This window comes from Protopterus annectens, chromosome 7.part0 (assembly GCF_019279795.1).
Source record: "Protopterus annectens isolate FY-2018-M chromosome 7.part0, PAN1.0, whole genome shotgun sequence".
NCBI lineage: Eukaryota > Metazoa > Chordata > Ceratodontiformes > Protopteridae > Protopterus > Protopterus annectens.
In genome coordinates, this window is record NC_056739.1 from 1,254,598,859 (window position 1) to 1,254,612,534 (window position 13,676).

The following is a 13,676-nucleotide window of genomic DNA, read 5'->3' on the forward strand; positions in this document are numbered from 1 at the left end:
ATTTTAAAAGATAGCATCACTGTAGTCATTTAATGTACTATGTTAGTGTTCATGCAGTAAACAGAAGGTATTATACAAAGCTTACATTCAGAATCTGCCAGCATGTCAGTCTTGCAGAATTTTGTTACTAAACGGGTTTATGGGTCATTGACAGTATTGTTGCTGCAATTTGAAGGTTTAAACACAGACTAGGAAGCTTGAGAACAGTTGATCAGAGTTTAGCAATTCTTATTTAAAAAGATCAATAAGCCTAGTCCCAGTGTAGCGCAGATATTTGCACCATCACATCCTCTTAAAACGCATGTATTTAGATTTCAGCTGTGCCTTCGAAGGAGAAACATTAACAGTACAGCACTCAGAAGTATGCACAAAGTGCATACAGTTGGGATAACAATTTCTGTTACCATTTCCATGTGAGTAGTCAGGGGATCTGAAAGAAAAAAGTTACAGATGAATACAGTGAAACATCATCTGTTATAATACATGCATTAAACCATTCAAAACTGCATTGGCAAAATAGACTTTTCAAGATTAAAAGTTCTGCAACTTGGAATCACCTGCCAAAAGAAGCCACAACTCTCCAAGCAACTCAGTAATTCAAAATGTCCCTAAAAAGCATCTATAAGCGGCCAAATGCACATGCTTTTGTGACTGTGGCTAATACAATAGTCGTCTTAACTCTGCCTGCAAATTTAATAACTGAACACGGTGTTAGACACACTATATACACTGTATATCTATTTCTTTGCATTATTGTACATTATTCATTTATTCTAAAGGCATTTGCACAGTGTTATGTACAATACTCTATCTGAAGTAGTTACTTCATTTGCTCTGCAACCTGTGGGTATCGGATCTGAGCCGGCAGCTTTCCATGCTACAAGATCCTAGCTCCTCCCCCGTACCCATAATACCCTGCTACCTGCTGTATTACCTCAGATCGTTTTTTGCCATGGCTGAAGTAGCTATCTTTTGAAGAGCTCCTGGCTTTGGTGAGATCGTTTACTTGTAAGTCCTTTTTTCTATTAAAAAAAAAAAAAAAAAAGTGTTTTTGTGAAGTTGTAGTGTACGTGTGTGTAGTGCTCCTGAGTTTATTTTCGGTGGTTTAGTTAATTTTTCTCATAGTTAGTTGTTCCTCTGTGTTACACCCCTCCCCCCCTTAGTGTTTGGGTGTGAGTGTGTGAGTGAATTTAAAATGGCTGAAGGGCCCAAAGCCGTTTTTTCGAAGTGTACTGAGTGTGGCCATAAGCTTTCACCGGCTGATGGCCACACTCAGTGCATTTTATGCCTGGGGGTGGCCCATTTATCTATGGCCTGCCAAATTTGTGCGGCCTTTAACCCCTGGGCGCTTAGGGATAGGAAGAATAAGCCGATCCTGGCGGGAAAGCTCCCCCAGGAATTGGCTTCTTCTTCCTCTCCCGCTCAGGCTGCTTCGGCAGCCCCGGTGCCTTCTGCGCCCCTTGCTCAGCCCGGGACTCAACCTCCCCCTTTGGGTTCGAGCACGGGTGACGCTGGTGCCTCTTCCTCCAGAGAGAAGAGGCACAAGGATAAGGAAGGGCACAAATCCCATAAAAGGCGGGCTGAGACTCAACCCTCAGCCCTGCCATCTAAACTGACTAAGTCTCCCTCGAGGGTCTCTGGATCCTCCCCCTCTCGGCTCCGTTTGCCCAGCTTTTCGCTGGAGGAGGAGGACCAGTCTCCCTCGAGGTCGTCGAGGCCGCCCTCCCGGCCCGCCTTAACGACGACTTCTAGATCGACCAGAAGCTTCACCGAAGCGGGCATGGATCGGATGATGTGTCGAGTCATACAGACCCAAATGCAGATGGGGGTGCTCTTGCCTGCCCCCCCTCTGGAAGGGAGCACGGCCCCCATTTTTGCTCCGATCACTCCTTCTCCGACTCGTTTTCGGGTCTCGGAGTCGTCGGATCCGGGCCCTTTCGGAGCCGGGGATTTGTCTGTGCCGATAGCGCTGATCTCTCTGCCAACTATACCCTCGAGCGTGTCTGATCCGAGTTCTCGGGGCCGAGGGCTGAGCGTCGGATCCGGGGGGTTGGTGTGTCTTCGGCGCCGCTGGGTTTGGAGCGCACCTCTCTCTCGGCGCCAACTGTATCGGCTCCGACCCCAATCCCTACCACAGAGCCGAGGGGGATGCTTTCGGAGCCTGGCGAGAGTAGTTCTCCTTCGGCTTTTGAGGTAGTGGAGAGGGTACTGTCGAGGTCCTCCAGGTCCCCGGTCCGGGCTTCGGATCCTCCCATACCCCCCCTGCATGTGGGTCTTTCCTCTGTCATCCGACCATCAGGACAGCCTGCTCAAGCCCTCCAGCTAGTTCCCTTGGAGGAACAAGGACCCGTGGACGAGCCCTCTTCGGATAGCCCCACCGCGGAGGTCCCTCGTAAACGTAGGTGTAAAAGGAGGCACCTGGACTCCCCTGAGTCCATTACCACCGACACAGATTTAGATGAAGGGGAAGGTTCCCCAAGGTCACCCCCCGAGGATGTCTCCTTCGGAGACATCATGGAAATGTTGCGTATTAGAGGGGGTGGTCTGCCCAAAAACCTTCGTGGATGAATCCGTGTTCCTGGAGGCGTTTGAGGCAGGCCCATCTACCTCCTAGGTGTCCCCTCCGACTGACCCCCTGGTAGACTTAATTACTACCATGGCGTGGAAGGAGCCCGACACCGTGGAGCCAATTCCTAGATGTCCTGATAAAGTCCTTAGCCCCCCTACAGATAGGCAGTCTTGGGACAAGGGATCTCCCGTTGATGCCATGTTGGTGGCGCCTGCCACCAAGAAAGAACTCGCACAGGAGAGTTCTTCGGTCCACCCGCCAGATAAGGAATCTCGAGCACTGGGCCGCATTGGGAAGCGGATGTTTGCTTCAGTGACCTTCTCGATAAGGGCGCTGAACTATATGGCACATACCATTAGGCTACAGCAAGACTTGATTAAGGAATACGCTGCAGCCTCCCTGGAGTCCATGTCGGTCTGAGACAAGAATGTTTTTTCGACTCGGATGGCCACTCTAAAATCCATTTCTAAAACGTCCATGCGGCTTCTCTCCCATGCAATGGAGGGAGCCGCTAGGACCAGCGGAGCCGGGGTCGTCTTGCGACGTCACGCCTGGCTCCGTCTTTGCGACTTCGTGGATCCCTTCAAGGCATCCTTCGTGAACGCGCCCTTTGACGGATCTTTGCTTTCCGGCAAGACCGTTCGCGATACGCTGGTCCAAAGCGAAAAGGATGGGAAGACGCTGTCTGCCGTCGGAGTCCGCGTCTCTAATCCCCAACGATCCTTTTCTAGGAATTAGAGGGGACAAAAGAAGCTGTGGTTCCGCAAGTCTCAGCAATCCCATCCAGCTTTAGACCCCTCGTCCTCTAGAGACAGAGGAGGACAAGGTGGACGCCGGCCCAGAGGCAGAGGGGGACCGCGTAACTTCGGGTCTAGAGAACCTTTCTCAGACAGACCCGCGCAGCAGCCCTGAGGGCTTACCCGACTGTTCTTCTCTGGAGGCAGTTGGGGGGGGGGGCGTTTGACGGAGCACCTGTCAAATTGGAAGTCCCTTACGACAGATCGATTGGTGCTCCATATCATATCCAGAGGTCATTACATCCCCTTCATAAACCTTCCCTCCAAGACCAGACGCCTCCCCGATGTACCATCTGATCAGAGGGAGGCAGTGGCTTCAGAAGTATCGAAGTTGCTAGAAAAAAGAGCCATCCAGCCCGTTCCCCCCCAGATCAGTCCGGATTGGGTTATTACTCCAGGTTCTTTTTGGTGCCAAAGAAAGTGGGGGACCTAAGACCCAACTTAGACCTTTCCACTCTGAACCTATTCATTCCCAAGGAAAAATTCCGGATGGTCACCCTCCAATCAATTCTCCCCCTTCTGCGGGAGAACAACTGGATGTGCTCTATAGACCTCAAGGATGCGTACTACCACATTTTGATGGACAGACGATCCAGAAGGTTTCTCCGCTTCCGGCTGGGGGCCAGTCATCATCAGTTCAGGGTTCTTCCGTTCGGCCTCACCTCAGCCCCCAGGGTGTTCACCAAAGTCATGGCAGTGGTTGTAGCCCACCTGAGACTTCAGGGCATTCAGGTCTTTCCGTACCTAGACGACTGGCTCCTCACTGCCGCCAAAAGGCATCAACTCTGCGTGACAAGAGATTACGCTCTGACTCTTGCCCACAACTTAGGCATCTCAGTAATTCTGCAGAAATCCTCTCTGTGCCCCGTTCAAGTCCTGGAATTCATAGGGGCCAGGTTGGATACCCGTATCTCTCGAGCTACCCTAACTTCAGACAGGCTGAGCAGCTTGTCATATCAAGTATTAGCCCTTCTTCAGAGTACTGCCCCACCGGCGGAGTTAGTCCTGAGGGCACTAGGGTCTATGGCGGCAGCGATCGGTCTCTCCCTTCACGCACGCCTGTGAATGAGGATATTGCAGTGGACCCTGCAAGTTCAGTGGTCCCTATCACTCCACCCATTGGACACTCCGATACCACTGAGCAGAGTTTGCAAGGACTCCCTTCTTTGGTGGCTCCACACGTGGGAACTCAGAGAAGGGAGGCCCTTTGTGATCCCCCCGCCCCAAGCCACGTTGACCACGGACGCTTCTCACCTCGGGTGGGGGGGGGCATTGTTCAGGCAGATCCGTCCAAGGCACGTGGACGTCCCTAGAGACCGCTTTGCATATCAATGTCCTAGAGATGAGGGCGGTGCTTTTGGCGTTGCAAGCTCTCCACGACCTTCTCCCTCTGGGGACTATTGCAATCCAGACGGACAATATGTCAGTAGTCTGGTACATAAACAGGGAGGAACCAGGTCTTATCCCCTTTGTCGAGAGGCTATGAGAATTTGGGAATGGGCAATATCCACCAATCGGTTTCTGGTAGCAACGCACATTCCGGGTCGGTCCAACATATTAGCGGACAAACTGAGTCGAGTACTTCTCACTCCTTACGAGTGGGGTCTCAATTCATCTGTTGTGAAGCAGATCTTCCGCAAATGGGGTTCGCCTCGCTGCGATCTTTTTGCTTCTCCATTAAATACAAAATGCAGCGAGTTCTTCTCAATACTTACCCCCAAAGGGGAGAATCCCAGAGACGCTCTAGTTCATGCTTGACCTCCCGGTCTCCTTTATGCTTATCCCCCCCTCCCGCTTATGATAAAGTTCATACAGAAAGCCTGTCGGTTGGGGAGCAGAGTTATCCTCATAGCCCCATTCTGTCCTCTACAGATCTGGTTCCCTTATCTGCGGTCTCGCAGTCTGGCTCCTCCATGGATTCTGGATCCCATTCCAGACCTGATCTCGCATCCTGCGGGTTGCCAAACCTCGAACCTGGTGAACCTCAAACTTACGGCTTGGTTGATCAGTTCCAATGATGGCTAGGACTCCCGGTATCTCTTCTCCTGTTAAGGCCATACTGGTCGCGGCTCATAAGCCGTCTACCAGAAAACTTTTCAATAGTAAATGGAAACGTTTCTCCATCTGGGCTAAAGACAAGGGCCTGGACCCATTTACCGTTCCTATTCCAATGATTCTGGACTTCCTGTCGCTGATTTTTGGGCAGGGAGCAAGTGCTTCTACGGTTAAGGTGCAGTTGGCAGCCATCTCCCATTTTCATGTAGGTGATGGCTTAGGGTCCTTGGCATTTACAAAATTATGCAAAACTTTCTTGCGGGGCATCTTTCTTTTGAAGCCACCTGTGAAGACTGTGGTGCCCCCATGGGATTTGACCTTAGTCTTACAAGCCCTAGCAAGTCCACTCTTTGAGCCTGCGGCCTTGGTTCCGGTAAAGTTCTTGTCGTGGAAAACGGCCTTCTTAGTGGCTATTACTTCGGCCAAGAGGGTTTCAGAACTTCAAGCTCTGTGTATGAAACCTCCTTACCTTATTTTTCACAAGGATAGAGTGTCCCTCAGGACTAACCCATCTTTCTTACCTCAGGTGGCTTCAGAGTCAAATATTAATCAATCAATAAATTTACCAGTGTTCTTCCCAAATTTTCAGAACAAAGGGGAATACAAGTTGCACAAACTGGATGTGCACAGACAACTACATTTCTACTTGCACAGAACTAAAGATTTTCGCAAGTTGGACCAGTTGTTTGTATCCTTTGCAAAATCAGCTATGGGTAAAGCCATTTCCAAAGTGACCGTAGCAAATTGGATCTGTCAGCGCATAATTCACGGGTACATATCGTCCGGCAAACCAGCCCCTATTGGAATTCGCGCTCATTCTACAAGGTCTATGGCTCCCTTGGACGACATATGTTCAGCAGCTACTTGGTCCTCTTCTCATACGTTCATTTCTCATTATAAACTAGATATGATTTTGAGAGGCAGGGCTTCTTTTGGCTCAGCGGTGCTTCGGAATATCCTTCCGTAAAGGCCACCCAGGTTTTTCTTGAGTAGCTGGGGACTCTGTCCCACAGGTTGCAGACAAATGAAGTAACTACTTCAGATAAAGAAGTTATGTACTCACCATAACGTTCCATCTGAGTAGGTACTTCATTTGTCTGCAACCGACCATCCCTGCCATCCCCCGAACCTTTTCGGGATTTTCTGGTCACCTGTAAGTTTCTTGTCAGGAGATTAGATACGGTGTATTCCTCTCTCGAGGTTGTTAGTTGGGTGATAAGGCAAAAAGTTGATCTGAGGTAATACAGCAGGTAGCAGGGGATTATGGGTAGGGGGGAGGAGCTAGGAGCTCGGATCTTGTAGCTTGGAAAGCTGCCGGCTCGGATCCGAAGTCGGATCCGATACCCACAGGTTGCAGAAAAATGAAGTACCTACTCAGATGGAACGTTATGGTGAGTATATAACTTCTTTTTTGCCTGTTGTGTTCAAGTTTCCACTCTAAATTTTGTTTGCTGCATTTTTGTTCATTATTTTGTATATCTACTCCTAGGAATACAGGTTGTGACTGAAAAGTTCACTTGTCTATAAACAAATAAATAAATTGACCTTAACACATTTAATCTTTCTTTTATCTACAAGTGAGTGTCTGTAAAAGTATGTTAAACATTAAAAAAACCCTCTACTTTTCAGATCATTTGGTTAAAATCCAAAATAGCAGCAGCAAAATATAAATCTAATTAAAAAATGTCATTTACATGAACAGTTTCACTTTAACTCAGAAAACATTTGATCTGACTTTGAAGCCTTTGGCAGTGAGAAATTGTTGAGATTTACTCTTCTGATATCCTGCTTTTTTTATGCACTCTTGAATTTTATCTTGCTTCCTTTTGCAGGGGTATTAAATGTCTTTCCAACACTTGACACTGAGTCTAGCTAGGAAGGCACACCCACCCCATTCCACATTTTGTATTTCCACTTGGGTAGCTAAGATCTTATTTCTTGTGGTTTTTGTAAATATTTTTGCCTGTTTGTGGCCATCAACTCAGCTTACAGCATATATGAGCTGCGGGCTTTTATCCATAAAGAAACCTATGTGGTCCTTTCACCAAGATAGACTGCATTAGGATTAAACTACATTTTCCTCTGGAAATGGTTTCAGAATTATTCATCTAGATATAAATTTATATAGTGCGTCATATATATATATATATATATATATATATATATATATATATATATATGTATAGATAGACACACATATGTGAGTGTGTGTGTATTTTATGCAGGTAAAATCTAGAGTACAGGAGGGACTTGTATTGCTTACCCAGGTTTTACTTGAAGAAGGTTCACATTTTTATGAACACTGAGTAGTTGTGTGTTTCCTTGCTGTGTTTAGGGAGAAGACATTATATCTGAAGTAGTTAACTTCATTTTATCTGCAACCTGTGGGTATACAGATCCGTATCGGATCCGAGCTGGCAACTTTTTTCTAGCATCTGCTCCGAGCTCCTCCCCTTACCCATAATGCCCTACCATCTCCTATCTTCCCCAGATCTTGTTTGCCGCGCCAGTAATGTGCATTGTGGTCTCCTTTGTTCTGAGCTAAAATGGGATAGTAAGTGGAAACTTTTGTTTATATCTAGTGTGCTTGTGTAGGCTTACCCTTCCTCCCCTTCTGTAGTAACCCGTTGGTCTTTAGTGTAAAAAAAAAAAAAAAGTTTTTTTGGTAGTAGAATAGTTCTCAGGCCTGCCCTTCCCCTACCTGTGTGTGTGTGTTTTTTTGTGAGAAGGTAGTACCCTTACCTTTGAGTGCAGGACTATGGCTGATCAGCCAAAGCCTTTATTCAAAAAGAATGTACAGAGTGTGGCCATAAGCTTTCCCCTGCTGATGGTCACACTCTGTGTGATATGTCTAGGAGTGACACATTTATCCACCCAGTGTGCTATCTGTTCAGGCTTCAACCCCAGGTCCCTTAGGGATCGTAAGGCCAAGCTAGTTACCAAAGGCCTTCTCCTAGTTGTTATGCTGGATTCTGCCTCTGTCGCTAGTGCACCTCCCCAGACAGGGACTCAACCTCCCTCTTCGTCTGGCGATGGGTCCTCTAAGAACAGATCTTCAGTCAGCGAGGCTGACAAAGATAAAGAGAAGGAAAAGGAAAGATGCAGAGAAGAAAGGGAGAAAAAGAAAGACAGGCATCAAAACAGATCCCCAGACAAGGGAGCTCTTTCTCAGCCCTCCATCCAAGACCATGAGGCCTGTTTCTCCTCGGCTCCTGTCACCGCGTTTCTCACCGGAGCCGTTGGAACTTTCGGACCCGAGGCCCTCCACCCCTCTGCGCAGACCAGCCAGATCAGAATCTGTGGCCTCTTCGAGGTCAACTCGGAGCCTATCGGAAATGGATATGGACAGGATGATGCGGAGATTTCTTCAGACCCAAATTCAGATGGGAGTCTTGCCAGGTCCCTCTCCCTCTGGAGGGGCGACCTCCATGCCTCTTTTCCACCCCATCTCTCCTTCCCCGATCCGTGCTTCGGCTTCAGGGCTTTTGGATCCGAGGTTTTTTGGAGCTGGTAGCTCGGCGCCGACGGTTCCTCCAACCTCGACTCCGGGTGTTACCTTGAGTTCCTCGGAGCCAACTTGCTCGGATCCGAGTGACTCGGAGCCACGGACAGGGAGTCGGACCTGGGGGAATGGATTCTTCGGCTCCGATGCTTTCAGACCCGACAGGTTCCCTCGGACCTCAGACTACCCTGCCTTTGGCTCCGGTCCCCGCTTCGGATCCAGGGAGGACTTCTCCTTCGGCCTTCGAAGTGGTGGAGATTGAGACCCCAGCCCATTCCCATGGATACCACCCAGGCCCCCCTGGATTTGGTGATGACTCCCTTCATCCTGTCTCAGGGACCACCTGTGCCAGAGGATCCCCAGGTAATTTTCCCCGAGGAAACCCCTGCGGCTCGCGGATCCCCTTCCGAAAGTCCCACTGAAGAGGGCCACCTCAAGCGTAAGTGTAAAAGGAGGCACTTGGACTCCCCTGAGTCCCTCACCACTGACACTGACTTAGATGAAGGAGAAGGTTCCCCCAGGTCACCTCCCGAAGACGTCTCCTTCGGAGAAATTATGGAAATTCTCTGCCAGAGGGGTGGTTGGTCAGCCCCAAAATCTTCTGGGGATGAGTCAGTGTTCCTGGAGGCCTTTGGCACGGGCCCATCTACTTCCTGGGTGTTCCCACCAGCATACCCCTTGGTGGACCTCATCACCATGAGGGCATGGAAGGAGCCCGACACCGTAGAGCCAATCCCCAAACGTCCTGACAAGGTCTTATCTCCTCCTTCGGATAGACAACCCTGGTCGAAAGTAGCCCCAGTTGATGCTATGTTGGTCACGGCGGCCACAAAGGATCTAGCATAGGAGAGTTCCTTAGTCCACCCTCCAGACAAGGAGTCCAGGTCGGTGGATAGATTTGGGAAGCGCGTATACTCTTCAGCGACTTTTTCTATCCGTGCACTGAATTATTTGGCACATGTGATTCGACTTCAGCGAGACCTTCCTTCGGAATTCGCTGAGTCGCCCCCCAGAGTCTTTATCGCCGCAGGACAAACAGCTGTTTTCAGCAAAAATGTTTACCCTGAAGTTGGTCTCAAATATATCTATGTGGCTTCTTTCCCACGCTACGGAAGGAGCAGCTAGAGTGGCTGGGACAGGCATAGCCATGAGGCGTCATGCCTGGCTCAGATTGTGTCAGTTTGCGGACCCTTTCAAGGCGTCGTTTATCAACACTCCCTACGATGGCTCTTCCCTCTTTGGGAAGACAGTGCATGACACACTGGTCCAGAGCGAAAAGGACGGGAAGACTTTGTCTGCCGTCGTAGTCCGCTTCTCTAACCCTCTGCGGTCCTTCTCTAGGAATCAGAGGGCAGAAGATGATGTGGTTCCGAAAATCTGTTTTCCCGGGATTCTCAGGAGAGCTATTCCCCCAGATGCAGAGGGGGACAAGATCGACATCGACCCAGAGGTAGAGGGGGTCCCAGGAATTTCGGGTCTAGGGAACCCTTTTCTGATAGACCCGGTCAGCAGCCCTGTGGGGTTGCCCGACTGTCCTACTCTGGAGGCAGTCGGGGGACGATTGTCCTTACACCCAGCGGCATGGGAGTCCATTAAGACAGATCGCTGGGTTCTTCAGATAATTGAAGAGGTTACTCTGTTCCTTTCATTGCCCCTCCAAACATTACAAAACACCTACCGGATGTTCCACCCGCTCACAGGGAGGCCGCAGCTCTAGAGGTTTCAAAGCTGCTCATCAAATGAGCCATTGAAAAGGTTCCCCCGATCAGTCCGGATTAGGCATCTTCTCAAGGTTCTTTTTGGTGCCAAAAAAGACAGGGGACCTCAGGCCCATTCTAAACCTGTCGGTAGCAAAACAGAAATTCCGGATGGTCACTCTACAGTCCATTCTACCTTATCTCCGAGAGTCCGACTGGATGTGCTCGTTAGACCTTCAGGATGCTTACTACCACATCAAAATACACAGAAGCTCCAGGAGGTTTCTGCGCTTCCAGCTGGGAGACGGTCACTTTCAGTTCAGGGCCCTACCCTTTGTTCTCACCACAGCCCCCAGGGTGTTCACCAAGGTAATGGCAGTTGTAGCGGCCCACGTGAGGCTTCAGGGTATTCAGATGACTGGCTTTTCGCTGCGCACAAGCATCACTTGTGTCTGGCCCGAGATTATTTCATTCGGTTAGCAGACTTACTGGGAATTACAGTCAATGTTCACAAATCCCATTTGCAGCCAGAACAAATTCTAGACTTCATTGGGGTACGGTTAGACACTTTGCAGATGAAGGTATTCCTAACTCCAGACAGGATTCTACATCTTAGGGGCCACATAGCTCAGATAGCGAACTCCCAGTCTTCAGAGGCGAGCGAGGTTCTTCGGGCTCTGGGCTCCATGGCTACCACCACATCTATTCTCCCGTATGCATGCCGTCACATGCAGGTTCTTCAATGGACTCTGGCTGTCCAGTGGTCCTGGCTAGACCTACCCATGGAATTTCCAATCAAGATCAGTCACGTCTGCAGGGCATCTCTTCTTTGGTGGTTAACTTCACTGGAGATATCAACAGGACACCCATTTGCGTCACACTCAGTTCAAACCACAGTGACCACAGACGCCTCCTAACTCGGGTGGGAGGGCACTGTTTGGGAAGGACAGTCCAAGGCACGTGGTCTCAGACAGAGACCACTTTGCACATAAATGTTCTAGAGATGAGGGCAGTGCTTTTAGTGTTGGAAGCCTTTCACACAGTCCTCCCTCTTGGATCGATTGCAATTCAGTCAGACAACATGTCGGTCGTCTGATATATCAACAAGCAGGGGGGAACCAGATCCTACCCTCTATGTCGCGAGGCCATGAGAGTGTGGGAATGGGCGATTTCCACCAGTCGGTTTCTGATAGCCACGCACCTCCCAGGGAGTTCCAACATTTTAGCGGACAGATTGAGCTGGGCCATTCTGATGCTCTACGAGTGGTCTCTGAAACAGTCAGTAGCGGAGGAAATTTTCCTGGCATGGGGTCAGCCTTGCTGCGATCTCTTCGCATCTCCTTCCAACGCAAAGTGCAGCAAGTTCTTTGCTCTGATTCCCTCACCAGGGGAAGTCCCCAGAGACTCTCTAGTCCATGCTTGGCCCCCCGGGCTTCTGTATGCTTATCCCCCATTGCCACTCATTCAGAAGTTTCTTCAGAAAGCTTGCCGACTACGGTGCAAAGGGATCCTCATTGTCCTGTTCTGGCCTCGTCTGGTTTGGTTCCCATTCCTTTGGTTCCATCTATTAGCTGCCCCGTGGGTTCTGGATCCCTGCCCGGATCTAATTTCCCATCCGTCGGGGACACGTCCACCCGATCTGGGCAGCCTCAAGCTAAAAGCTTGGTTGCTCCAGTTCCGTTAATTGCCAGGACTCCCAGTCTTTAATCCCAGGTCAAATCGATTCGAGTGGCCTCTCTTAAAGATTCCACTAGAAAACTATATTGCAGTAAATGGAAGCGCTTTTCCATTTGGGCTTCACAGAGAGAAATAGATCCCTTTACAGCTCCTGTTCCAGTGATGTTGGACTTCCTGTCTGGTATCTTTCAACAAGGAGCTAGTTCCTCCACAGTGAAAGTACAATTGGCAGCCATTTCCAGTTTTCACGTTGGCGAAGACAACATGGCCTTAGCCTCCTCTAGGCTGTGTAAGGCTTTTCTCAAAGGTACTTTTCTGCTACGGCCCCATGTCAAGGATTCTGTACTTCCTTGGGACCTTACATTTGTTTTACAGGCATTGGTAGCCCCTCCTTTTGAACCCGCAGCTTCGGTGGACTTAAAATTTTTGTCCTGGAAGACAGCTTTCCTAGTAGCCATCACTTCGGCTAGGAGAGTTTCTGAGCTTCAAACTGTGTCTGCCGTGCCTCCCTATTTGGTCTTCCATAAGGACAGGGTTTCCCTCCGTACTAACACTTCCTTCTTACCTAAAGTGGCATCTGAAGCAAACATAAACCAGGCCATTAATCTGCCCATTTTCTTTCCCAACTTTCAAAATAAAGGTGAATACAAACTCCATTTGTTGGATGTTCATAGACAACTTTGTTTTTATCTTCGTAGAACGAAGTCTTTCCGCAAGACTGATCAGTTTGTTTTTTTTTCCAAAGCATTTATGGGAAAAGCTATTTCTAAAGTTTCTTTAGCCAGATGGATCACTCTTTGCATTTCACATGCTTACAAAGCAAAAGGTTTATCACCTCCTGGTATAGCTAAGGCTCACTCTACCAGGTCCATGGCGACTTCTGCTGCTTTTTGGTCCAGGGTACCTTTGGACAATATTTGCGCAGCAGCGACATGGGCCAATTCACATACCTTCAGTTCCCATTACAAATTGGATCTGATTTCGATTAGCATGTTCTGTGGTACATAAACATTCCATAAGATTCATTTTGCAGCAATACCTCATGAACTTGTCTTTTTTGTGTTAGTCTCCTGACATTACATAGTGTCAGAAAGTGGATGAAGTAACTGCCAGAGCAGAAGGAATAATACATCTTCAGCAGTGAAGAACTACATTGGCTCTCATAAGTCTCGGTTTGGAATTGCAAAAGTAATTCACAGTAGAAATCTGGCACAACTACACCCACCAGGATTTCTTTCATTATAAAGGAATTTGTCTGAAAAGTAAAAGCTTTTTTATACAGAAAATTTATTTACTCCTCACTGCAAGTGAATGACAATCATAGAAGTGAAAGGATAATATCCCTCATTTGGGACTCGGATGCAAAATCTCCAGTATAC

At 48.8% G+C, this 13,676-nt stretch overlaps 2 protein-coding genes across 3 annotated transcripts in view; one reads left to right on the top strand and one right to left on the bottom strand.

Annotated features, from left to right (window-relative positions):
- The window catches only part of ZWILCH (zwilch kinetochore protein), a 1,326,642-nt gene that overhangs the window by 1,264,456 nt on the left and 48,510 nt on the right, over positions 1 to 13,676 (top strand). The window lies entirely within an intron of this gene.
- The window catches only part of LCTL (lactase like), a 499,576-nt gene continuing 485,933 nt past the window's right edge, over positions 34 to 13,676 (bottom strand). For both annotated transcript variants that reach the window (XM_044077870.1, XM_044077869.1), the window contains exon 13: positions 34 to 430. In XM_044077870.1, the coding sequence (XP_043933805.1) occupies positions 315 to 430 (116 nt within the window). In that variant the 3' untranslated portion in view covers positions 34 to 314. The remainder of the gene's footprint in view (positions 431 to 13,676) is intronic.